General features: G+C 36.8%; 1 protein-coding gene across 2 annotated transcripts in view; it reads left to right on the top strand.

Moving 5' to 3' along the window:
• Positions 1-25849, top strand: part of znf271 (zinc finger protein 271) — a 28119-nt gene extending 2270 nt beyond the window's left edge. The window contains exons 3-13 of one of the 2 annotated variants that reach the window (XM_056450370.1): positions 1-280; positions 386-808; positions 3088-3408; positions 6874-7326; positions 8149-8331; positions 10439-10792; positions 13317-13634; positions 15792-16394; positions 18636-18719; positions 21187-21237; positions 22974-23059. The exon at positions 1-280 is cut by the window's left edge and continues 2 nt beyond it. In XM_056450370.1, the coding sequence (XP_056306345.1) occupies positions 1-280; positions 386-808; positions 3088-3408; positions 6874-7326; positions 8149-8331; positions 10439-10792; positions 13317-13634; positions 15792-16394; positions 18636-18719; positions 21187-21194 (3027 nt within the window). In that variant the 3' untranslated portion in view covers positions 21195-21237; positions 22974-23059. Of the gene's footprint in view, positions 281-385; positions 809-3087; positions 3409-6873; positions 7327-8148; positions 8332-10438; positions 10793-13316; positions 13635-15791; positions 16395-18635; positions 18720-21186; positions 21238-22973 lie in introns of both variants that reach the window. The other variant, XM_056450369.1, reaches the window with a different exon arrangement.
• The last annotated feature ends 1397 nt before the right edge of the window (positions 25850-27246 follow it).

Here is a 27246-nt window from a genome sequence, read left to right as displayed (position 1 = left end):
GAGCTCAATAAAAGTTTGTCTGCCGCTGTGAAGCCGTTTCAGTGCTCTCAGTGCGGGAAGGGGTTTTCCCGAATCCAGCATCTGTCCGAACACGTCCGCATTCACACCGGCGAGAGGCCTTTCCAATGCCTGGAGTGTGGAAAGACGTTCGCGCGGGAGCGAGATCTCAAGACTCATCAGCTCGTCCATACGGATGCCAAGGCCTTCCACTGTGTGATCTGTGTTAAAAACTTCGCCCTGTTATCCTCCTTGAAAAGACATCTACGTGCGTTTCATCAAGGTACAAACTGTTGTTCTTTTGTTCAGATCTTTTTCTGTAATAATAAATGTCAGATATCGACCGATCACAAATGAATTATTCTCTCTCTCTCTCTTATTTATATAGGTGAAGATGTCAGTACGGAGGGAAAGTGCTTAATCTGTGTCGAATGTGGGAAGAATTTTGACTGCGATCTGGAGGAGCACGAGCTGACACACACCGGAGAGATTTCCCACCGCTGTCCCGACTGCGTCAACAGCTTTTCAGACCTATCCAATCTCATGCCCCACGATCAGACCTTCTCTGAATCAGACGACGTCCACCGATTGGAAGATAATGACCGTGAGAGACCCTGCAGTTCTCTGGCGTCTGAAGATGTAGACCGACACTTACAATCCGACCCACTGAACGACTGCAGTGAACCGCAGTCTGTGGCGTTTGCTGACAATATTGAGAGCGATGGGTTTAACGAAAACAGTGCTCAACCGGAGGAGGCTAAAAGAGCTGCATCTCCATCATCTGAGCGCTCTCTGGATTCTGTTCAAAAGGGTGAGCCCAGTAATCACAATCAGTACATTCACACCTATTGTCCAAGTATCTTCAATTGTATCACCCTAAAGAATGGTCAAATGTACACTTATACATGTAAAATTTTTATAGTTTTTCAAGTATTTCCCAAGTGTAGTCCACTGTAAAATCTCATTGGTCTAAAAATCTCCCTCCACAAATCTAGGTCCTATGAAATTAAGTGTTAGGTGTTAGTATCAGTATTGTTAGTTTTTAGGATATCTATAAGCTAGTGTGTTCCAAAACTGTGACAAAATTCACGTTTAGATGATCTAAAACTAATGTAAACATTAGGGATGCACAGAAAAATAGGAAGGCAAGGTCGAAAACCAAAAGAAATTATGCCAGTTATTAACACCATTCCATGGTTATGGCTATGACTGTGCACTGTAATAACACTATTGTTATAAACTTACCATAACAAGGCATTGCATTTGCATAAATTAAAGTAAAGTTTTTAAATGATAAATGAATTACAAATGAAATCAAAATATTTATTTGGCACATTGCAACAATGGGTTATCACTTCTGGGGATGGGGACTAATGGCCCATTTCCACTGAGAGGTACAGCACGGTACACTACGGCTCGGTAAGGGTCACCTTTATCAGGCTTGCGTTTCCACTGCCAAAAGGGTACCAAGGGCATGATGTACAACAAAGTTTCAGTCGACGTCATTCTCGCTGGAGGAAATGTCAAAGTAAAGCTGTACGGGTCGCTCACATATCATATGAGAAGCACTTCTCACAAAACAGATGCTTTATACACATAAATACTTGTGTACAGATGTTCATTACTAACCTTTCTGTGAACAAGATTTGATTATAACTGCAGATCAGTGCAAAATAGCCTACTGCTGTCTGTGATTATATAAAATAAATAAACAAATGAACATATATGAACACATACAGACGCTTACAGTCTCCGATATGTTACCAACTACAGAGAAACTACACACAGCAGACATTTAGTCCTTATTTGGGTTCAAAAACAACACGCAACATATAGCCCACAGTCAGAGCAGACCTCTCATCTGCATATTTAATCTTCAGCAGCACATGTGACCTCTGTTAGAGAGTAATTCTGTCATTCAGAGTTCATAACAGTCCAAAAGCTGATGATAATAGTTCAACATGGCAGTGTGTTCATCTTTTAGGTTGCTGAAAGAATCATTTGCTCCTTTGTTTTTTCGGGTTTCTCCTTTTTGCTCTTCACTCTCGTGTTTGTCCATTTCTGAAAGCATCTGGTGTTAGAAGCACTTCAATAATCCCGTGAAAAAGTAAAACCGCTCTCCCTTTAGACGGCCTTGTAAACAATAACAGTGCACAGGGTAGATTCTGCTCTTCTTCTAGGCTTTGTGGCTTTTCATCAAGACGACGACAAGGTTTGTTTAAGCTCGGGTTGACCATGGCTCGCTACTATATGTATATATTATTACAGTGTAAAGTCTCGGCTGTGTATTTAATTTCCTTTGTTTTCATTCTCCTGGCTTGTTGCTAGAGTGAGTGACGTATCTCTGCAAACCAATATTGTTCAGCTGCACATCTTGCTCTGCCTTTTGGTACCCTTTTGTTATGCTAGGTACCCTTCCGAAAGGGTACCCAAAAAGTGGTAGGTATGGTTCGCTTTTAGGTACCTTTTGACAGTGCAAATGGCCATAAAAGCGTACCGAACCGTACCCCACTCAGTGGAAACGGGCCATTAGATAACATCTAGAAATAACATCTAGCTGTTGAGTGGTTTTACGCTTGTCTTCTGACTGATATTTGAGAAAGATTTGATAGTGTATTTAAATGGGGCCAGTGCATAAATAATTGTCACATTTATGTCAACTTAAGGAATTTAAGGCATTAAGTATTTTGTAAAAACCCCCAAAAATGTAATTAAATATTAAGTAAAAATATTTCAGCGGCCGAATATTCAGTGCGTTCCAAATAAACATGCAAGGCAGTTTACCACATCCGCCTAAATGGATCAACGTTTTTTTTTTCATGTGACCTCATACTTCAGTTTCTTATCAAATCCTCTGACCAATCAAATGCTCTCTAGTATCTGACATGCCCCGCCTCCTTCAAGAAGATTCACATTTGATGCGCTTGAGCTTAACCACGGTCACTGGCAGAGCTGTGATAAAACAAAACGCTATTGGCTGTAGGAGCTACACTATTTCCCATCTCTCTTCATGTTTCAGGTTGAGATTATGCCAAACATCGAATAAAAATGCAATTAACGGGAGCTTTAAAATTGTTGTTTCTTTTCCAGACATTGGACCAGCAGACGCTCCTCCAGATGAAGAGTTTACAGCTGACCAGCAGACTTCTGATGAAGAAAAGCCACACCAGTGCAATCACTGTGAAAAGAGGTTTAACAAGCAAGCCAAGCTCCGAATCCATCTGCGGGTTCACACTGGAGAGAAGCCGTACCAGTGCTCTCAGTGTGAGAAATATTTCAGTCAAGCAGTAAACCTGAAGAAACATTACCGCACTCATCATACAGAGGAGAAGCCATATCAGTGCATGATCTGTGACCGCAAGTTTTCAGTCTCCTTCTCCCTGATTAAGCATCAGCGTGTCGCTCATCCAGGTGAGGACTGCGCAACTTTTGTTTTTAAATCATCACAGCTGAGGAGAAATAGCAGAGCTCACTAAATATGGAAGACATTATATGAGGATTTATGGGGGTTAATAAATATTCAGTGGTTACAGATTTTTGGTTTAATCAGGAGTTTATTTTATGCGATGGACCCCCAAATGATGATCAATATAAAAGAAACTTTTAAAAAAAATATTTGTATATTTAAATATCTATACATTTTTAAAATAATTTTAAAATGTAATCTTTAGTCAGTACAATAGCCTAGTGGTTAGCGGTACACCGGTGTCATAGTCATCACCGGTGTGACATTGCGCCACGACATGGATTTTCTAATACCGTCAATACCGTAATAAATCAATTATGCGCCTTGAACGGCTGCATTTACATCAATAATAGCTAATTCTAAATAATAAGGCATTCAATTTTCTTCAAACGTTTAGTTGTGGTCTGAATACATGTCCTTATACTACAGGGCTCGAAATTGCAACCATTTTGGTCGCATGAGCGCCCGAAATGTAATCTATGCGCCCTCATAATATATTTGGGAGCATTTGTGTGTCTGAATATAATGGTTGTAGTGCAATCTGATTTGATTTTCTCTAAAAACTTGCTGAATCGCTCTACCCTGCTGCTGTATTGGTTCATATTAGCTGTCAGTCACTCAACGCTTCCCGCTGTCAGATAACAGGGAGCTTTTGTTACTGCAGGAAATGCAAACGGCTGAAGAGTGAAAGGTGCACAGGTTTGCAAACCTCACCTAAAGTTATAATAATAATAATGGCGCAGGTGACAGCGATCATGACATGAGGTAAATGTTGATCCACCCGCTGAGATCAATCGAGGGTTTTCGGAGAGGGTGCCTGAATCTCGATGCGTTGCATTCACCGCATGTTCAGCGCAAATGTCCGCTAAATATAAAATCTAACACTGTACACATCATCGCCAAAGAAACTCGCCTTTACTAAGTTTACACTGAAACTACGGCTCATAACAAAGAGCAGTATTGCGCTGGTGGTCATCATGAGAATCCTGCTCTGTCTGCTCATAAATTGGTGCGGCTGACTCGCCTGCTTTATTCCACCAACACAGAGAAATGAAGATCAGCTCATAACGAGACTGAGCATTTACAATGACCCAAACCCAAACTTTTAAAGAGTGATAGAAGTGAGACTTTCTTTTGTCCGTTCTTCCTTGAGATGTATATTATTTTGCTATTGAAATACCATGATATTATACCGTCACCGTTCAAAAGATGAAAAATACCGTAATATTAATTTTAGGTCATATCGCCCACCCCTAATTAGCGCGTCAACATATGGTGCAGTAGCACGTCAGGGCGTCCTGAGTTTGAATCCCCGTTCGAGGATATTTCCTTACCCTACCCCCCTCTCTCTCTCCAACTTCGCTTCCTGTCTCAATACTGTTCTATCTAATAAAGGCAATCTTTAGTTTTTAAAACAGTATTAGGTTTTTTCTATAAATAAATTTTTACACTGTCTAAATATGTCTTTTGAAGAGCCCCTAGTGCAGGGGTCACCAAACTTGTTCGTGGAGGGCCGGTGTCCTGCAGATTTTAGCTCCAACCCTAATCAAACACACCTGAATGAGCTAATCAAGGTCTTACTAGGTATACTTGAAACACCCAGCCATATTGTTGAGGCAAGTTGGAGCTAAACTCTGCAGGGACACCAGCCCTAGTACATTGGTTCTCAGTTTTTACCCATTAAAATATTTTTTTACTTTCCTTGATAGATGTATATTTATTCCAAATGTGCAATAAAAAAAAACACATTTAAAGATGTTATCCTTTGTGTGAATTTTCAGTGTCTAGAAATCACAGTTTTAAAATCAGGCCACCTGACATACAGGGCTCTATTTTAACGATCTAGGCGCAAAGTCTAAAGCGCATGGTGCAAAAGCATTAAAGGCATGTATGAATCCACTTTTGCTATTTTAAGGATGGAAAAATACGCTCTGCGGCGCATGGTATAACAGGGTTGAGCTTATTCTCTTAATGAGTTCTGGGTGTGTTGAGTATAACGTGCATTAAACCAATCAGAGTCTCATCTCACATTACCTTTTAGAGTCAGTTGCGTCTCGCCGTGGCGCATTTGCTATTTACATGGCGGACTTTGTAAGTGTAAAAACTGAAAGCTTCACTAGTGAGAAAACAGTTAAACAGAGCATCTGCAGCACGAGGATAAAGAACGAGCCTCCTCCATTCAGCCTCTTTACTTTACTTTTACTTTTTATGCAGATAATAAATAATACTGCTAATAATAACAACAACAACAACAACATTATAGAAATGCAGATTGCCATGAACAAACAAAAAAAAAAAACCCTGAGATTAGCCATGGAGGCAGTGGTGTTTATGTAGAAAATCATCATTTTTGTAGCATTTTAATCCTTTAATTGTTCTCATTTGTAAAGATATTTGTGTATTGCTGTACATCCTGTGTGTATTCAGTAATGTGTCAGTGTTTGGACCTGCATAGGCGCATAAATAACATGCTCTGCTCTTAGTGCAGCTTTTAGTTGGTCAGTGGCGCTGTTGGTCTATTTCAGTTTCTCAAAATAGCAACACGCCAACAATATGCCCTAACACACCTCCTTTATAGACCAGCACACCCATGAGTCCACAAAGTGGCGCAAATGGATCTGATATTTAATCGTGGTGTAAAATGTGAAGATTAGGGTTGCGCTGCTCTGAAAACAGCAACAAATCAAGCCAAACACGTCTCGCACCTTATTGCGCTGGGTGTATGGTAGTTGCAAGTAAAAAAAATTTTGTAACGCTGTACTTGAAGAGGTGTTTATAAGACTTTTATTAAACCTTTATAATCATGACATGTCATGAATGTGAAAGAGATTTTACGCATGCTTATAATGACTGTCATTAAGTGTCACTCAATTATGACATTTTAAATGGAAAGATGACATTGTTTGTTATGACAGCTGCCATTTGGAGCTCCGCCCTCAGTTTTGAAAAGAGCACAGTCTCATTTGAATTTAAAGCGACAGTCACCAAATCCCCACAATTAAGATAAAAGCCCAAAATGGTCAGTTTCAGAGGGTTATAAAGAATTATTTGTAGGGTATATTGAGCTGAAACTTCACACACATACTCTAGGGATATCAGAGACTTATTTTATATCTTGTAAAAAGGGGCATAACAGGTCTCCTTTAAAGTTCACACAAGCTAATTTAACCAAGTTGTGCAAAATGCACCAGAAGTTTCACTCAAGCGGTTTCTTCAAAACCATTTTGGCTGGAAACTAAACATTGCTGTTTCAACTGAATATTTTTGGATGCACAAATGTTGCCGTATGCCTATATAATTTTATGTTTGGTCATGAAACATCATTGCACAATACAGTATTGTCTGAATATTGCTATCATTTTCAAAGTTTGCATCATTTAAAAATCCCCTTGATGCATTTTTCCCAACAGAGTGTTTGAGTGTTGCTGAAAGGAAGCGCTTCACCTGTCCATTCTGCGGAAAAATATTTGGACGCCATCAAGACATGGAGCAACACAAGCGCATTCACACCGACGAGAGGCCGTTTCGCTGCAATGTGTGCAACAAAAGCTTCAGGCAGCGCTCCGTGTTAATCGTGCACAGGAAGATCCACACTGGAGAAAAGCCCTTCGAATGCTTCGTCTGCTGCAGACGCTTCTACGGTTCGGGAGATCTGAAGACTCATATGGGCACGCATACTGGCATCAGGCCGCACAGCTGCCCACTGTGCTCGAAGAGCTTCCCTCGACCCAGCAGCCTGCAGGCGCACATGCTGTCCCATGTGAACAAGCAGCAGGACGGAAATGATGGGGGTATTCCTCAGGAGGAGGAGGAGCTGGAGGACGCCTGTGGGGCTTCTGGATCATCAGCCATGCTTTCTGACAGTAGGTTCTAGAGCTGCACAATATATTATTACAGCGTCGATAATACAATGTGCAATAGTCACATCGCAGGATATGCAATGTTTAGTCTGAAGTAAAGCGGAGCTGGAGCTACAGAACACATGCGATTTGTAGTTTAAAGTCCGCATGAACCAGAAGCTGCGACTGTTTTTTTTCCGTATTGTGATTCAGTTCCTAGAGAAACAGAATATTCAATAAGAAAACAGTGGGCGTGGCTTGTTTTTTTATACTGTAAGCTGATTGGATGTAGTTGGTTCATTCAGAAAGATGGGGAAACGGGGTTAAGCTACGGTCACACTGGGCTTTGTGTGTGCGAAATTCTGTCGTGGGCGCTGTGAAAAGGGGCGGGATTAAACAAGATGATTAGACATAAAAAAAGCAAGCGATTGCTCCATGTTTTAAATTTCTGTCCAGAGAGGTCCTGTTTTGATCCTCGATTGGTCTCACGCAGTCAAGCGATGCGATTTTGCAGGTCAGAGTTCACCAAGCTTGAACTTTGTACCGCAACAACATGCGAAACTTGACGCATGACCTTGCGTGTCCAGTCTGACGCATTCACATGCATATGAATGGAAGTCTATGGGAGGAAAAGTCAAGTGTGACCTCAGCTTTAGGGAGAGTTATTTCAACCGAACAGACTCCTCGTCCTCACCATCTCTATTTGTTGTCAAAACTGATAGGTGGGGGGGGGGGGGGGGGGGGGGGGGGGTTAGTATGTTAGCCACGCCCAAAAACTAACAGTCATGGCTTCTGGTTCATGTGGACTTTAAGTTGCATATCTATGTTTTGTTTTTTTTTATATAGAAACGAGCAACCAATCAGAGATGGAGATGGACTTGAGTCCCTCAGCGAATCAAGACCATGATGCCAATCCGAGCTCCAGTTCAGAGCTGACAGATCATCAGAAGCCATATTTTTGCATCCTATGCGGCAAAACCTTCGCTCTCACCACGTCCCTGAAAAAACATCAGCTCATATTTCATCCAGGTAAGAAGAACTGCCCAGATAAATTGCATGAAGGGCATTTATTTATTGCCCTGATCCACCTCAAACTATATTATAAGTGCTGTAATGTAACGATATATAGTTATTCGCCCTCCTGTGAATTTTTATTTCTTTTTCAAATATTTCCCAAATGATGTTGAACAGATTCAGGAATTTTTCACAGTATTTCCTATAATGTTTTTTCTTCTTGAGAAAGTCTTATTTGTTTTATTTCGGCTAGAATAAAAGCAGTTTTTAATTTTTTTAACGCTATTTTAAGGTCAATATTATTAGCCCCCTTTAGCGATATTAGTTTTGGATTGTCTCCAGAACAAACCACTGTTATACAAGGGCTTGCCTAATTACCCTAACTTTACCCTAATTAACCTAGTTAAGCCTTTAAATGTCACTAAGATGTATAGAAGTGTCTTGAAGAATATCTAGTCAAATTTGAGGTGCTGTCATCATGGTAAACATAAAATAAATCAGTAATTAGAAATGAGTTATTTAAACTATTATGTCTAGAAATGTGCTAAAAAAAACTTTTCTCTGTTAAACAGAAATTGGGAAAATATATAGAGGAGGGCTAATAATTCTGACTTCAACTGTATTAAACCTTCAGGAAAAAAGTGATATTTGTAAAAATGCTACTAAGATAGATGGGTAACATTTGTTATTTTAATAATCTTATGAGAAATACACTAAGAAACTTGTTTTTGAAAAGTTCACATCCTCAAAAGGAGAGAGGAGGAGTTTTCTGCAATACTACAGGATAATAATAGGGCAGGGGATATTAAAAACTGTCTACAAAAATTATTCATTCAATAAACTAAATCATTGTACCAGTGCCTGTTTCTCGTCTAATTCTTAAAGAGTGCTGATGGTAACAATTAAAAATAAATAAATAAAACTTTAATAAAACAAAAATGTAATAATTAAAAAAATAATAAAATAAATTAATAAAAAGTATATTTATTTATATTTTTTATTTTTATTTTATACATTTATTGTATTATTATTATTATTATTATTATTCCATTTTTTTTTTATTCATAAATACAATTTTTACTTAGGGGTAAGCTAAATCTAGTATACTCTTTTCATAGCTTTTTAAGGAGGTGTTATTCATAAAGCCTCCATGGCCTCCGAAAAGCATCAATTTTCAGATTCTTCATTTCTATATTTATTTACATACATTATAAAACTTTATAACTATATTTTACATAAAGGAGAATTGTTGATGTCTAGGCCAAGTTAGAGCCTGGTCTGAACATCTAAACAATGCTAATTCCGCATCAATTTTAATGCCCATTAAAGCCTGAGAGTAAAGATTTTATTATTTATTTATTTATTTTTATTTATTTATTTACATTTATTTGTTTTATTTTTTTATATTTATTTATTTATTATAATTAAATGAAATAAATAAAACCAAACTAAAATGAAATAAGCCAAACTATTTATTATTATTTATTATTTATTTATTCAAATTATTTATTTATTTTTATTTATTTAATTACATTTATTTGTTTTATTTTTTTATATTTATTTATTAATTTAATTAAATGAAATAAATAAAACCAAACTAAAATGAAGCCAAACTATTTATTATTATTTATTATTTATTTATTCAAATTATTTATTTATTTTTATTTATTTAATTACATTTATTTGTTTTATTTTTTATATTTATTTATTAATTATAATTAAATGAAATAAATAAAACCAAACTAAAATGAAATAAGCCAAACTATTTATTATTATTTATTATCTATTTATTCAAATTATTTATTTATTTTTATTTATTTATTTACATTTATTTGTTGTATTTTTTTATATTTATTTGTTAATTATAATTAAATGAAATAAATAAAACCAAACTAAAATGAAATAAGCCAAACTACAATAAATAAGATTTTCTCCAGAAGAAAAAAATAGTGTAAGGAATACTGTGAATATTTGCTCTGTTAAACATCACTATTGGAAATATATTGACAGGAGGGCGAATCCTTTTGAATGAAATAAAAACCGAGTTGAAGATAATGTTGTCAGCCTACAGTTTAATTAAAGCCATTTTGACAGTCTGTTTTCTTCTTGGCAATTTGAACAGATCAGCATGTTGATGTGGAGGGGAAATGTTTCGCCTGCTCTTACTGCGGGAGGAAGTTTGGTCGACGCCAGGGTTTATTACAACACGAGCGCATTCACACCGGAGAAAGACCCTTCAACTGCCCCACCTGCAACAAAAGCTTCCGGCAGCGCTCTGCTCTGGTGGTGCACATTAGATCACACACAGGAGAGCGCGCGTTCGTCTGCTTTGTGTGCAATAAGAGCTTTTACACCCCGGGAGACTTGAAGAAGCATCTGGAAATACACACGGGAGTGAGACCACACAACTGCCCCATCTGCTTTAAGGGGTTCGGGCGTCCCAGTTTCCTCCGCACTCACATGCGGACCCATGAAAGTAAGTTTGAAAACCACCATCCAGCATTTAATGTCAGCAAGAATCAGATGTTGCTGAGACCATTTAGGATGACACTACGACACTGAATTCATATACTGTCCTGTTGAGTGTGTAAGTGCATGAGTGATTCGTGTATAGTCTGCTATTTGGGACGATACTCTTCTGTTACACACTCAACTACAAAAAAAGTACATACTTTTAGGACATAGTACAAGTATGCACATTGGGATGCAGCAACTGTCTCTTAATCGACTGCTTTTGATGAGATAATATAGTTGAAAAGTGTGGCTATAACTTTATTTACCTGAGTCTCTTACAGTGTCTTGCCGTAATGATGGCCTTTAAGATTAACTCTTGTGTATTGTTCAAATTGACTACCCTTTTGTTATGTTGGTGGCTGTTTTTGCCCCATTGACTTCCATTATAATGACATTTTTGGATTGCAAAGCAATGACGCCATATAATCATGCATTCTTGATTGTTGCTGGTTTTCCCTGTTGGGAAGAGGTAAAATATGTAATTTTTACTGTTGATCATCAATTGGCAGCTTTAATTCTTTACACTACCTGACTAAAGTCTTGTCGTTGATCCCAGTTGTAAGAGCAACAAATAATAACTTGATTTCTAGTTGATCATTGGGTGGCAGAGGGTTGATTTTTCAGATGAATCTTCTGTTGAACTGCATCCCAATCATCACACATATTGCAGAAGACCTGCTGGAATCCGCATAGATCAAGATTCTCAGAGAAATCAGTCAAGTTTGGTGAAGGAAAAATCATGGTTTGGGGTTACTTTCAGTATGGGGGTGTGCGAGAGATCTGCAGAGGGGACGGCAACATCAACAGCCTGAGGTATCAAGACATTTGTGCTGCCCATTACATTACAAACCACAGGAATCACAGGGAAATTCTCCAGCAGGATAGCGCTCCTTCTCATACTTCAGCCTTTACATCAAAGCTCCTGAAAGCAAAGAAGGTCAAGGTGCTCAAGGATTGGCCAGCCCAGTCACCAGACATGAACATTATTGAGCATGTCTAGGGTAAGATGAAGGAGGAGGCATTGAAGATGAATCCAAAGAATCTTGATGAACTCTGGGAGTCCTGCAAGAACGCTTTCTTTGCCATTCCAGATGACTTTATTAATCAGTGATTTGAGTCATTGCAGAGATGTATGGATGCAGTCCTCCAAGCTCATGATGGAGTCAGACACAATATTCATTCTGTTTCCACTGCAGCATGACCACATATTCTATACTGGATATTATTTCTGTTCAGTGATGAGACTTTTGTCAAAGCAGAGTCAGAGCTTACTGTCCTAATGAAATCATTAATAATCAAGGCATGTTCATATTTTATTGTGGTAAAATAAGCGTAATCTAGAGGTCTTTGCCTTTCATATAAGCCACTTCTGATACCAAATGATCAACTAGAAGTCAAGTTATTATTTGTTGTTCCTAAAACTTGGATAGGCGACAAGACTTGTTGAGGTATGTTAGATAGGCCTGTGCAAAAAAAAAAAAGTTTCTGGCTTTTATATGGAGTTCAATGGAGTAAAACAGCAGATTATTGTGTGTGCGCGCATTAACCTCTTAAGGCTCAAGCTGTTTTGATTTTTTTTTTTTACATGCATTTTTTATTTATCTTTGCTATTTGGGCTTATATATTTTTTTAAATTCTAATTAGGTATTTATAAGTATCATCTTTTGATACGATGTACTTTCAGAGAAAAATTATGTCCATATATGTGGACTCGTGGCCCGAATTTAAAACAGTTTATTAAACACTTTATCCTGAATTGTTTTTAATGCATATTTTTAACAGAGAAATTTTTTTGAACTTGCTTTGACTATCAGAGAGTAAAAACAACATTTTTCCCATTTTGGACAGTTAAAAATAGGGTTTGGGACATTTCATATGCTGCAAAACAGTTGCAGGATGACACTGTCTGTAACAAAATAAAGCATTCAAAGTATTTTAAATAGCCACTTAAGAGCTAAAATGTGCTGTCCATGTATGTGAAAACTCAAGCCCTAGGAGGTTAATACACATACTGTGTTCTGAGAGCTGAGGGGCTTATTTTGACTTTCTCAGACATATCTAGGTAAGTGCGCAAAGGTCACTCATACACTCACACAAAAAATACTCCATATAAAAGCCAGAAATTAAGCTTTTTTTTGCACTGAAAGTAAAATTACAAATTTGAAACCATCAACAATCAAGATTATTTGGTGTCATGGCTTTGCAATCAAAAAATGTGATTATAATGGAAGTCAATGGGGAATAAACAGACACCAACATAATGAAAGGGAGTCAATTTGCAGAGAGCGTATTGTTGAGGTTTTGTAAAATGTTCAAAGCATTTTCCCAAAATATGTGTCAAAATAAGATTTGTCACCAAAATTCATTCCATTTACTGAAACACAGAGAAATCTGTGGCCAAATTAAGCCTCAGAATCACCTCAGAGTGGATGAAAACATCCCCACCAGCACATAAGGGTTAATACATTTCTCTCTGTGTTTTCTAGAAACCTCCACAAAGAAGCAAAGTGGATCTGAGAAACCGGCAGAAAAACCAAAAGTGTCCTCTCAAGAAAAGCCGTTTGAATGCAGTCATTGCGGGAAGAAATTCAGCCAGCAGTGCATGTTTAAAATCCACCAGCGGATTCACACCAGTGAAAAACGCTATAAATGCACCGAGTGCGGCCTTAGCTTTCGCTGGAGGAGAAACCTGATCTCGCACCAGAGCACCCACCCGGGACAAAACCCTCTCCAGTGTTCAATGTGCGATCAAACATTCGTCTCTGAAGCTGCTGTAAAGAGTCATCAAGATACATTCCACTCTGGTAAGATATATTCAAGTAAGCTAGCTATCTGAACGAGTATGGGTTTGTAAAATCCTTCAATAAATGCTACAAGAAATAAAGGTCATGTTTTAATTCACTCTGATAACAAACCATTAACGAAGACTTTTAGCTCAATAAACTACTAATTTGCTGATTATTAATAGCTAGAAGGTAGTAGTTGAGTTGTTGATTAGGGATGTAAAATAAGACAATACTTTAAAAGTTCTAATAATCAGTTAATAGCACAATAATAGGCAGATAATAAGCCAGTGTTAGCGAAATAACACTTCTTGGCTAGAAGGAACTATTTATGATTAAAATAGCATTCCAGATACACTTGAAAGGGGTTTTCATAAGACTGTCATCGCACCTTCATAAACATGACATGATCATGAATATTAATAAGATTGTATGCATGCCTAGACAACTGTCATTAAGTGTCAGTAGCTCAGTTGTCACTTTAAATGCAAAGATGATATTGAGTTGTCTTTGACATCACCGAGACAGCATAACTTGTCATAAATCTGTCATAAACATGATTGTCGTGAGGCGTTATAATAGTCAAGGTTTTTAACAGCAGCATTAATATTTTCTTGAGCTCAAATGAAGTGGTGCAAATTGAATTTGTCATGTACAGCTGAAGTCAGAATTATTTGAGTTTTGTTTTCTTTTTCCAATATTTCCCAAATGAGGTTTAACAGGTACCAGAATTTTTCACAGTACTTCCAATAATATTTTTTCTTCTGGACAAAGTCTTATTTGTTTTATTTCAGCTAAAATGAAATCAGTTTTTAATTGTTTTAAACCTATTTTAAGGTCAATATTATTAGCCCACTTAAGCAATATTTTATTTTTGATAGTCTGCAGAACAAACCACTGTTATACAATGACTTGCCAAATTACCCTAACTTGCCTAATTAACCTCGTTAAGCATTTAAATGGCACTTTAAGCTGAATATTAGTATTTTGAAAAATATTTAGTCAAATATTATGCCTTATTAAGCCTTTACATTGCACTTTAGGCTGGATAGTAGTGTCTGGTAATACTAATTAGTTATCCATATATATCTATCTATCTATCTATCTATCTATCTATCTATCTATCTATCTATCTATCTATCTATCTATCTATCTATCTATCTATCTATATATATATCTATCTATCTATATATATATATATATATATATATATATATATATATATATATATATATATATATATATACACACACACACACACACAATGTCATCATGGCAAAGACAAAAAAAAATCTATTTTTAGAAATTAATAATTTAAAATTAAACAGCACACAGGAAATATTTTGAAAGAATTAATTTAACAAGAGGTGTTCATCTGTATCAGGGCTGGGGCGATAAACGATATTATATCAAATCGCCATAATGTCAATAATAATGATAAAATGTGGACTTTTTTCACTCTATAATGATCTAAGAGCCAATCACACAGCAGAAATGTGCAACAATAGCTGCATTTCCGCTGTCTGGCCAGTGTGAGCCGGGGCTTTTATCGGGCCGGGCCGTGCCAATAGCCCAGGAGCATGAGGAGTGAGGGCGAAATCATGTCGCGTTTCCACTGTCAGGTTAGTAGCTCATTTGTTCGAGGACATAAAACACATTTTTACGTGCAGTTTTCCCCTATCCGTTTGTAAACCAGCGCTGCGCAGGACTGTGGTTTCACTCCACCCTGAAGCCCCAGCTGGCCCTCTTTGGCCCAAGGTATTCGGCTGGCCGAAAAAGGGCGGCCAATGACCCCGAGGAAGCCCCGCTTTGGCCCAATGAGGCCCCGGAAGTGACAGTGGAAACGCGACTGGCCTTATCTCGTCCTGGCATGCTCGCTTTAGGCGTGATAGTGGAAACGCAGCTATTGGAAATGTATTATATTACATTAGAGATGCACTGAATTTTTAGCCACTGAAAATTTATCAGACGAAAATATTCTGCCATTTAATAGACCCTCAAATTTTTTTGTGGCACTCTTTTGAATCTGGAAGCATTAACAGCTTGTATAGAAATATATATCGTCATATGGAAAATAATTAGAGCTTGGATTTTTGCTATATTGCCCAACCCTAGTCTGTATATATTGAATATAAACTATTTTAAATTGTTAATATTTTTTATGTTGTGTATTTTCAGGGGTCTCCCACACATGCAGTTTGTGTCTGAAGACATTCACTAAGGCGGCAGGTCTGAGGAAACACGTGCGTTACGTTCACGAAGGAGAACGCCCCCACAAATGCACCGAGTGTAACAGAGGATTCGTTAAAGTGTCTGATCTGGCGCGTCATCAGCGCCGCCATCACTACGACCGCGGAAACCAACTCTTCCAGTGCTCCCAGTGCGAACGCAGCTTCAGCCACCCCAGCAGTCTGGTTCTACACCGGCGCACACACACCGAAGAAAAACACCAGTGTCCGCAGTGCGACAAGATCTTCAACCAGGCGGGGCACCTGAAAGTTCACATGCGCACGCACACCAAGGAGATCAAACCCAAATTCGAGTGTCCGGATTGCGGGAAGAGTTTCGGACAGACGAAGGATCTGATGGTGCATCAGAGGGTCCACACCGGAGAAAAGCCGTACCAGTGTCCTCAATGCAAGAAGAGCTACAGGCAGTTTGCGCATCTGTCTGTTCATCTGCGCAGTCACACGGGGGAAAAGCCCTACCAGTGTCCCATATGCCTCAAGTTCTTTGCCCATTCGTCCTCTATGAAGAAACACCTGCGTGTAATGCATCCAGGTACGAGATGGTTCATTCAGAAATTAATAATCCCTATTATGCTCTTTTTTTTTACAAGATGTAAAATTCTCCGGTGCATCTAGTGTGTGTGTGTGTGTGTGTGTGTGTGTGTGTGTGTGTGTATGCAGTTTCAGCTCAAAATAACACAGATGATGTTTTATAACTGACCCTTTCAGGCTTTGATCCTAATTTTGGTGACTGTCACTTTAAATTCAAATGAGATTGAGCTCTTTTCAAAAGAGGGCGGAGCTATAAATGCCTGTGCGTCAGCATAGTGGCAGATTCCAAAACAAGACTAACATCCTATGCTAATGAGGGAGAGATAGTCACTAGTGGGCGGGGCTTTCCCCCTCTGATGACACTGCAAAGAGAGAATGTCAATCAAAGTGTTTCTCCAGACTGTTTTCATCAAGTCTGATTATAAAAAATAAAACGAATAACTTTTTATCATTAGATTATTCTTGCCACATAACTGTTTAAACTTTATATTTTAAAAAAAAATTCTAATACAACTGATTTTTGCATAATAGGTCACTCAAATTACAATTTACTCAGTATTTATGCAGGTATGGGATAGTTTATCCAGAAATTAACCCCTTAAAGCAGGGGTGTCCACACTCAGTCCTGGAGGGTCGGTGTCCTGGAGAGTTTAGCTCCAACCCTATTCAAACACACCCGAATTAGCGAATCAAGTTCTTACTAGATATACTAGAAACATCCTTGAAGCAAGTTGGAGCTAAACTCAGTAGGACACGGGCCCTCTAGGACTGAGTTTAGACACCCCTGCCTTAAAGGGATAGTTCACCCAAAAATGACAATTTTAATTAATTTATTTTTTTTAGTCTCCCTCAGGTGGTCCTAAACCTTTATGAATTTCTGTATTCAGTTTAACACAAAAGATGATATTTGAAAGAACGCTGAAAACTAAAATAATTTAAGTAATAGTCCAGTTTTGTTTGGAGCATAGTCCAATGTTTTTTTTAATATGTAAACTGAATCAGTCTGAAACCTGTGACCACAGAAACATTATACAAGCCAATGATTTTGTGAAGCATCCCAGCCCTTATCATTACTAGTGGTGTAACGGGATCATAAATCTCATGGTTTGGATCACATTATGGTTTTTTAGTCACGGATCGGACCATGTTTTGGATCAGCCAAAAAGGGCAGGAGACAAATGTAATTTGCTTTCCATTTATTACAAAAGTAGCACTGCGAGACACTTTTGGTTTTAACAAACAGAAACAGTAATTTTATTAAAAATAAAATGAAAAAATAATCATCTGAATAAAAATAAATAGTAAAATATTCAGTACTGTGAAAAATTCACTGTTACTCCTACTGCTGCTGATAATGCTCAAAATGTAGAAATCTAACACTATCACTTCTACAACCCATATTTATTTTAGTCTCATTTTTAATAAATGATTCAGTTATTCACTCATGAAACTTTATTTCATTGCTAGATGATCATTTTTGAAGAATTATTCAGTGGCGTATTTTTGATGGCTGGTTGTCGCCACCTATTGGTTGAAAGTTGCCTACAACTTTCATTTAGATCATCAAGTTAAATGCGGATGATGGTGATTTTAATCTTTACCATAAACATCAGTGATTTTACCTCAACTATAAACTGTTCTCCCAGTACTTCTGTGTTCATTGACTGCTTGTAACTTCATTAACTCAGTTCAACTAACTCAAAAGACTGAAGACTTTATCTTTTAAGATTAATGAACATATGCAAATCACCATCATTTAAAATGTATTTTGCGTGGGTGTTGAGATCCTGATTTTTATTGAGTAATCATTCGCCTTACACTGAATGCATTAATGCAGGCTAAACAAGCAGTGTTGTAACTTGTTCCGTCATTATTTTTTATAGGAAAGCCTAAACGCTTTCAAACATATGATTGGAATGATGCGAGAAGCGATCTCTCTGCGAAACAAATTTAGGATTAATCGACAAGTTAAAAAAATTATTAATCCGCGGGTCACTTGTGTTCCGAGCCATGGGTTGTGATCTGTACGGATCACAGATCAGCCGTGATCTGTTATACCCCTAGTCATTACACATAATAGGTAATAAATGGGTACCATCCCTAAACTGTAAGTGCAAGTGGAGTATACATATACTGTAAAATAAATCGTGTGGCCATTAAAATTCTGCCTTTTTCTAACATGTTATATATTATTCTAACAATATATATGTTTTTTTTTTATTATTCAAATGACTTTCTTCAGATGCGAAGGATGCTCCTGTTGGCGCCGGTCCGTCAAACACAAGTGTGGAAGTCAAACAGGAGCCAGTGTCTTCTGATGAAGATGGTGAGTCTGGCTTAGCTCATTTCAAACAGGAGATTCAAATATATATATATAATGTGTGTTTTAAAGTGTTTTCTTACATGCTGAATAGATGAAGAATGAGGTCTCCTTCAAAATCCATGACACATGAATGTGCATCACAAGGACCTCGCCTGACTAAAATAAACATATGATCTGAAAATATAATGCAGTGCAGTTAATAATATAATATTCATTCATTCATTCATTCTCCTTCGGCTTAGTCCCTTATTTATTAGAGGTCACCACAGCGGAATGAACCACCAACTATTCTAACATATGTTTTACACAGCGGATGTCCTTCCAGCTGCAACCCAGTACTGGGAAACACCCATACACTCTCACATTCATTCATTCATTCATTCATTCACACACACACACACACACACACACAACGGCGAATTTAGCGCCAATTTAGCGCATGTGTTTGGACTATGGGGGAAACCCATGACACAACACGGGCAGAACATGCAAACCCCACACAGAAGTGCCAATTGGCCCAACCGGTACTCGAACCAGCAACCTTCTTGCTGTGAGGTGACCGTGCTAACCACTAAGCCAAAATTTACTATAAGGCTGTCTAGAATACTCTATTCTGATTGGTCAGTCACAACATTCCTGGGTATGTTATTCACAGATAACAATTTCTGAAACTGATAACACAGGTACATCCGAGTTAGGGTTCACATCCAGATTTATATGCCGGTCTGTCTCCTCTGCTGGTTTTGTTTTTTTACTGTTTGGCGCCATCTTGTGACCGAATAATACGGTTAGTGTATGCTCCGTTTAGCCATTTTTGTTTCTGTCCCCACAGCAGAATGAACCACCAATTACTCTGGCACATGTTTTATACAGCTGAAGCCCTTCCAGAGCCATCTAGAACCATCATAAACATTGATCATATTACAAACAAGTCAGAACTATAACCGTTTTAAAACCTATTAGCCTAACAAGCACGTTGTACATCACCATCGTACTATTTAAAACAAACTGCTTAGTTGGGAAAACAACATCAAGTTTAAAAATGGTTGTGTAGTTTAAAAGGTTATGCATGGTTTAGTTCTTCACCCTCTGGCTGACGTTATTTCATTTTAATCTGCTGAAAACGGAGTGACAAGAGGTGCAGCTAGAGCTGATTGCGTTCTTACACTTTAATTTAATTATTATTTTTTTCTTATTATTTCCTTTTAGAGCATCACATCAGTGGAATTTGATACCACAATCTCTATCATATCTATATCATTTCAGTATAGTTTTGAGAAATTGATTTTTATTGTTGTTGTTTTGTTTTGCTGTTTTGTTGTTGTTTTCTGGGGTCCGTTCTTCGTACCTCGCTTAAATGATCTAAGATGATTTGACAGATCCTGAATCTTTTAATCTTGATCACTGATCTTTGGCTAATTTGGTTCCTCAAACAATCAGATTAAAATGTCTGGATGCAGCGATCTCAGATCAGTTCATGTGCTGAAGAACAGATCTATCGATCCTCGAAATCATAATCAGCAATGCAACGTTTGGCTGACTGTACAGCAGCGTAATCACATCATCTGATTAAGATTCTATCCATGCGAGTAAAATTACATAAAATTCACAGTAAAATGTTCATTAAATATGATTCGCAATAACTTTTCACCTGTGTTTTGAGCTGCAGGCTTTACATGTGTCAAGAATATTTAGAGATTTTATTCAGTTTAATTATTTTCAAATTATTTTCTTTATTATAGTCACCTAGGCCTATTCAAGTTTCGTAATCATCGAATTTAAATTCATTTTGCATCAAAAAAGCATTTTGACATCGGTAAAGAAGTTAAAACGTGCATAACTGCATAAATAATTATTCCTTTAAAAACATACAAACAAAAAACAGTTGAATATTGTGCATGTCTATTATCATACACAAATTGTAAAGCTGGGTCAGTACCTTAAAATAGTACACGTTTGTCTCTAAAAAGTCCATAATAATAAATGTTCTCTTTGATCCCCTTGGGGAGAACCACCCCATTTGGTACTTTTATTTTGAAGTGCAGATTGCAAAAGTTTTATTTATATATATTTTAAAACTTAGATGTATATAAACATAAATATTATTTATTATTTAATATTAAACATTACTAATTATTATAATTTTCCAAGTATATATAACCTATAGGTTACTACTGTAAGCAAACAACAGTATTCGGTAAATATTTTAAGTATTACCTTTGCTTGAAAGGCCCGTGCTAAACCTGTTTATATGAAATTAGCTGCTGCTCCCAAGCAGATTTGAGCTACCAGACCTGTTGCTATGACAACGACTCTCGGATGAGTTTTGAAGAACGAAACTATCCTGGATCGTGTCAAATCGTCAATAACCAAATCCAGCTAACCAAGTAATCCATGTACGAAGAACGGACCCCTGCTGTTCATTTGAGTTTTGTTTATAATTTGAATTTGTATTTTTGTTGGTTTATAGGCCTATAACATCTGGGAAAGTGACGACCAATGAGACTTTGTGCTAATTCGGGTATATTTACGTTCATGAAGAATGTTAATGTATACTGCTTCTTGTTGTGAAAAAAGAAACTAATTAAAAAAAAAAAAATAGTAAATAGTGCTGTCAAAAGACTAATCGAGATCAATTGCATCCAAAATAAAAGCTTGTATTTACTTAATATATGCGTGTGCTTATTTTGTACATATTTTGTGTGCGTATTTATTTTACATATACTGTAAATCATAGGTCTCGAACTCAATTCCTGGAAGGCCGCAGCTCTGCACAGTTTTGCTCCAACCCTAATCAAACACAGCCGATTGAACTAATCAAGCTGTTCAAGACTACTAGGAACTATTAAGCAGGAGCGAGTTGGAGCTGGTTGGAGCGAAATGATGCAGAGCTGTGGCCCTCCAGGAATTGAGTTTGAGACCACTGCTATAAATAAATACACATTTATATATTTGAGAAGTTTATATATTTGTTAATTAAATATTTATATATAATATACATGAGCAACATCACACAAGTAGCAGTGCAATATGGCTGTATATCGGTACTGGTGGGAGCCGTACATTGGTTCGAGGCCGCAGGCCGGGTGCCTTAGTGTCCCACCAATGACAATATACAGCCATATTGCACTGTTACTCGTGTGATATTGCGTTTATACAACAGTTTGATGGCATAATCATGTGCATAAAAAAGAAAATAATACTGAGAGTCTAAAAAATCCTTTTGTAAGAGGAACTGCTTTCTTCGACTGTTCATTCACATCTGCAGCTGAAGTCAGAACAGTATAAACCATTGCTCATACACCATCATCACTTTAGAGCTAGTATTGAATGATTCTCTAGCATAAGGTCTAAAATTTTGACAAAACAGCTGATTATGCTCACATTTTAAGATTATAAGGCTGAACGGCATGAAATGCCATCAGTCTATAGAGATTTTCCAGTATTTCTCTGTTGCAATCTAGATATTACAATAAATAACCCCTGAAAAAGCCAAAGCAAAGCAAACACTACCAGATTACTATGGTATAAATAGAGCACAACAAAATACAAAAGAGAGAGATCGACTTATGTCACTTACCTGATCTATAATGATTTGTTCTGCTGTAGTTTGAAACATACGCCAGTAATTTTTCTCTCCTCTAAGGACTTATTGTGCAGTCTCTGTCGCCATCGTGTGGCGGAACGTCAACAGTCTTTGCTCTGCTCAGTATGACAGTCTGGCCATCAATGCGCTGAATCTCTGAAATTATGAATATTTAAAATGAGCACTATCATTATAAATAAACTGCATAGTTGCAATCTAAATTTCTGCATTCTCAACTAAAAAAAGCCTCAAAAGTACATTATGTAGTAAAGTATGTTGTATACTGTAAACTCGCAGACTATTTTGGTGACATTTATAATACATGTTTATTTTCCTCATTTAAAATATTAAAAATGTTTACAGATTGGTATTTTTCGGATCCTTTAACTGTGTGATTAGCTGTTTTAGAAATTATAAACAGTTGGTTCAAAATAATGTTAACATATACTTTCTCTCTCTCTCTATTATATATATTTATATACACATGCACCCACACACATATATTCACACAATATTCTACACAGTGAGTACACACATATTAAGTAAATAGAAACCTTTATTTTGGATGTGTTTAATCACAATTAATCAGATGACAGCACTACAAATTGATTGAAAAATGACTTTTTGAATTAATCAATGAATGTAACTGCACTGTATTTTTATTTTTGCAGAATATCAAGTGAAATCTGAAGAAAACGACTTTGCTATAATGGATGAGGTGAAGGCCGTTACGGTCTCCTCATGTCCGTCCAGTCCTATGACTTTAAAAGAGGAAAAATAAGCGTTGTGGATGGAAACCAGGATTTCTCACCTGCCAAACATCATACAGATCTTCAGTGTCTATTAAAGACTGCTCCATTTCTGATGCCAAATAAACTGTTTTTGAGAAATAATAATACTATTCAAGACTCGCTCCAGAAACACTTCAGTCATCATGAAACCACACAACAGCAGTCCATGTGGCTTTTTTAGTTAGTTACCATAGTCGAGGAGGAAAATACACATTCACTTTTTTTGTGGAAAACCTTCCCTATCAGATCTCCTGATGAGAAATAATCCCATCTGAAGAACTTTCCGTCCATTCAGAACATCTCAAACCTGATCTACAGGGTAGGCCATTTATATGGATACACCTTAATAAAATGGGAATGGTTGGTGATATTAACGTCCTGTTTGTGGCACATTAGTATATGTGAGAGGGCTCTTGAAAGAATAAAGTTACGTTAAAACCAAGCACACCATTGTTTTCCTTGTGAAATTCCCAATAAGTTTGATGTGTCACATGACCCTTTTCCTATTGAAAAAAACAACAGTTGGATCCAAGATGACTGACTTCAAAATGGCCACCACCCATCATGAAAAGTTTGGCCCCTCACATATACTAATGTGCCACAAACAGGACGTTAATATCACCAACCATTGCCATTTTATTAAGGTGTATTCATATAAATGGCCCACCCTGTACATCTGTTTAGAATCTGCAGAGACGCAGTTTGAAGACTACAGTTGAAGACTAAATGACGTTATTAGCCCTCTAGTGAAATTTTTATAACATACATGTCAGATCTGGTGGGAAGGTAAATCCAGCCTTTCTCCGGTCCCAGAGGCTCTGTGCTGGTTGTGGAAATTCAGAATTGACCCAAAACAATTGATTACGATCGGCTAAGATTGGCAATGAAAGTTTAGAAATGGGGTTTAACTGGCGTACTAAAAGATACAGAAAATTTATGAAATGAATAAATATAACAATAATAATCTATTTGCCTAGAATAAGACAAATTTTACTTATACATTTTTCCTACACATTTTAAACGGTTTTAAATTGACCATTAAAATATTTTACTATTGTGGAATAACTAGAGCAAAGCAATCTTGGGTGATGTTTTGTTGTTATTTTTGCAGAATTTTGTAAAATATCTGTGGATTTATGTGGAATGGTCTTAAGTAACTAAAAACCTAATACAATAAATAAAAAATAACATTTTAAATGTAATAGTAAGGTGTACAATGCAAATCCAATTGTTTGGTAAACAAATCAAGTCTGCATCTACTAAAAGACAGCAAATATTGTCCATAAATCATAAAAACGGTTGCAAATTATTCAATATTATTACTACAATTAATATAAAAATAAAATAAATATATATTTACACACCACATGAGTAAAAGAATAGTGTGCCTAGTATTGACATTCATTTACATTAAAGCATAATGTACAATAACATATATGATTAATGTGTACTTAGTGTAAAAGATTCAAGCAAATCCCAGAAAATACATGGTTATCTTCAAAACCATGTATAAATGATTTGGCATAAAGACACCACATGGTTGTGAACTGAGGCTATCCAAAATCGACCCATCATACCCTCAAATGGTGCACTATTTGAGTTAGCGACCACTTCTAGTCATGTCCCAAATCATAGCGGATCATAGTGGACAATGCACTGTAAGAGTTCGCGCCAAATTAACGTCCGCGTCTGACCACAAGATGGCGTCTAACGAGCGATCCTGTCAGTGTAAGTTTTAAACACAAATATTGTTCAAAGCAACGTTTGTATACACGATAAAAGTATGTTTCATAACTGTTATACAGTAGGCTAAGTGTTTAATAACTACCACAGGCTTTGACCAGGAAGTTTAAAATGTATTCCTTCTCTGAGGGAGCAGCAAAACACAAACAAAAGTGCTTAGATTCACTCGTTCAAGTGGACTATATTAGCGAACTTATGTAGGGAATAGTGAATGAGACTAGGCTATAAGAGGCAATTTCGAATACAGAATGATTCCTATTTGTCTTTACAAACACAAAAAACAATCCTAAATAATTAAGATCAAACGTTTTGACAACAAATTTCTAATAAGATTTTGTCTTTGCTTGATGACAGAACATATTTCACTAGTTATTTTTTTTTCAAGATTATTCAGCTTATAGTGCAATTCAAAGGCTTAATAAGTCAGGGTTGTGTGGTTATTTGAAAAAGGGGGTTAATAATATTGACCACAGGAGTTTTATTTTTACATATTTCTCAATTATAATTTTTCTTTATTCCACCCAAACTATAATAAATTGGACTTTCCCCTGGGAAAAAAAGCAAATCCTGTGAAAATTACCTGTTAAACATCACTTGGGATAATGAATATTTAAAATAATTAAAATTCCACAAGAGGGCTAATCGTTTTAGTCTTCAGCTGTACATAAACTGTATGATTTTGATTGAATTGTTTGTAGAAAGAAGCCTTGGCACCTACTGTGAGTACAGCTTCCATCAGGTAGATGATTGTGTGACTTCTCTTCTAGGCTGCATACTTCCAGTCCTCATCAAACTCCTCTGTAGGTTTCAAATAATCCCGAAGACTTTTAGATTAGCTTGATTATTAGTGTTTGTATCAAAGATCTACTGATATCCTACAGTTAAGCTCCAAACGCCTGCATGGAAGTGTGTGTTGAGTCTGAAGATCTGGATCATCTCCTCCAGGTGTGTTTAATCATGATTAAAGCTCAACTCTGCAGGACTCTCCTCAAGCAGAAGAACTGAACCATTAATCTATATTTCTGTGTGATTTAGCTACTAAATATGTGTGATTGTTATTCTATGCATTCCCTGCTCTTTAGATTTACTTTGTGTTCACATCTGCATTTAATATAGGTTTGAAGAGCGTTTGTAACCCACAAGAAAAACTGTAAATATTATAGTTTTTTTACCATACTATAGTAAAGTGTATTAAACTCAATATATTATAGTATCTATAACTCTTTGTTATGAATGCTATTAATTTTAGTGAGCTTACAAAAGTTTACACTGCAGTAAACTGTGGTGAATTGTAATTATACACCCTCCCTATCGACCATTTTGATGGATGTAAACAAAAGCAATGGCCCCAATGTATTTCCTGTTTTACATTTTTAATTTCTACAGCTTCAGAGAATCCAAAAATGTCCTCGTATTGGTATAATAGCTGTTTTAACATAAAGTTATGATTGAATTGCCTCTTGTTACAGTTATTTTGTTTGATAAGCAGGAAATGTTCATGAGCCAACGACTTGACCACATTGAAATGGTCTGTAGTTAGTGGGTAATTTGTTTATATTACTGTAGTGATTGTGTTACCATAGTCACTATAAAATTACCACAACAGATTACTTTACTAAGTACTTTACTATTGTATGGTTCAGAAACACTAGTATTTACTATAATATTTTCCCCACATCTGCTTTTTAAGGCATGTGAATATGCAACAAGCACCGAATCATTTCATTACTATTACAGTGTTACTCCGACCATCAATGCTTAAGTTTGTTTAAACACATGACATTTCATAATAAATGGGAATATTGTAGGTTCACCAGTAAACATAATATACAACACGATGTGATTGGCTGATTTAAATGTCTGTCAGTCTTAAGGTCTGGTGTTCTGTCGATTTGTCCTACCTCGCAGATTGTCCAACCTCCCATTGAAAAAGTAGGCAGCACATTTTTATGACGCAATATGTTACCCATCAGATTTTGCTACCAGTGTAAATTTTAATGTTGAGTAGTGTGATATGAAGCTGTAATATCGCTCTAACCGACCTAATTCTTAACCCCAACCTCAGAACCATTCAAATGCAGTGTTGGTAGCATAATCTGATGGGTAGGATAAAATGTCAGGGCACTGGCTATGTGCATTTCAAAATATTTCAAAATACTCCACTATGCATTAGAGGGGCAAACATGGTAAAATCCAAACAAAAAGTCCTCAACTGAGATTTTGAAGTGCATATCAATGCAATGTACACAAGTGAAGCCACTTACTGTCTGTCGGTCACATGAGAAAGCTGAAATGTCTTAAGATGCAGCATCTTAATACACAAGTTCATACCATCATCTAGGCCACTTGATAGTGCGTGTGTACATAACAAGTGGTACAGTAGGTGCACAAAACATTCATTCATTTTCTT

The sequence above is a fragment of the Danio aesculapii genome, chromosome 24 (assembly GCF_903798145.1).
Source record: "Danio aesculapii chromosome 24, fDanAes4.1, whole genome shotgun sequence".
In the NCBI taxonomy this organism is placed as follows: Eukaryota; Metazoa; Chordata; class Actinopteri; order Cypriniformes; family Danionidae; genus Danio; species Danio aesculapii.
This window is presented reverse-complemented; position numbering and strand designations above follow the sequence as displayed.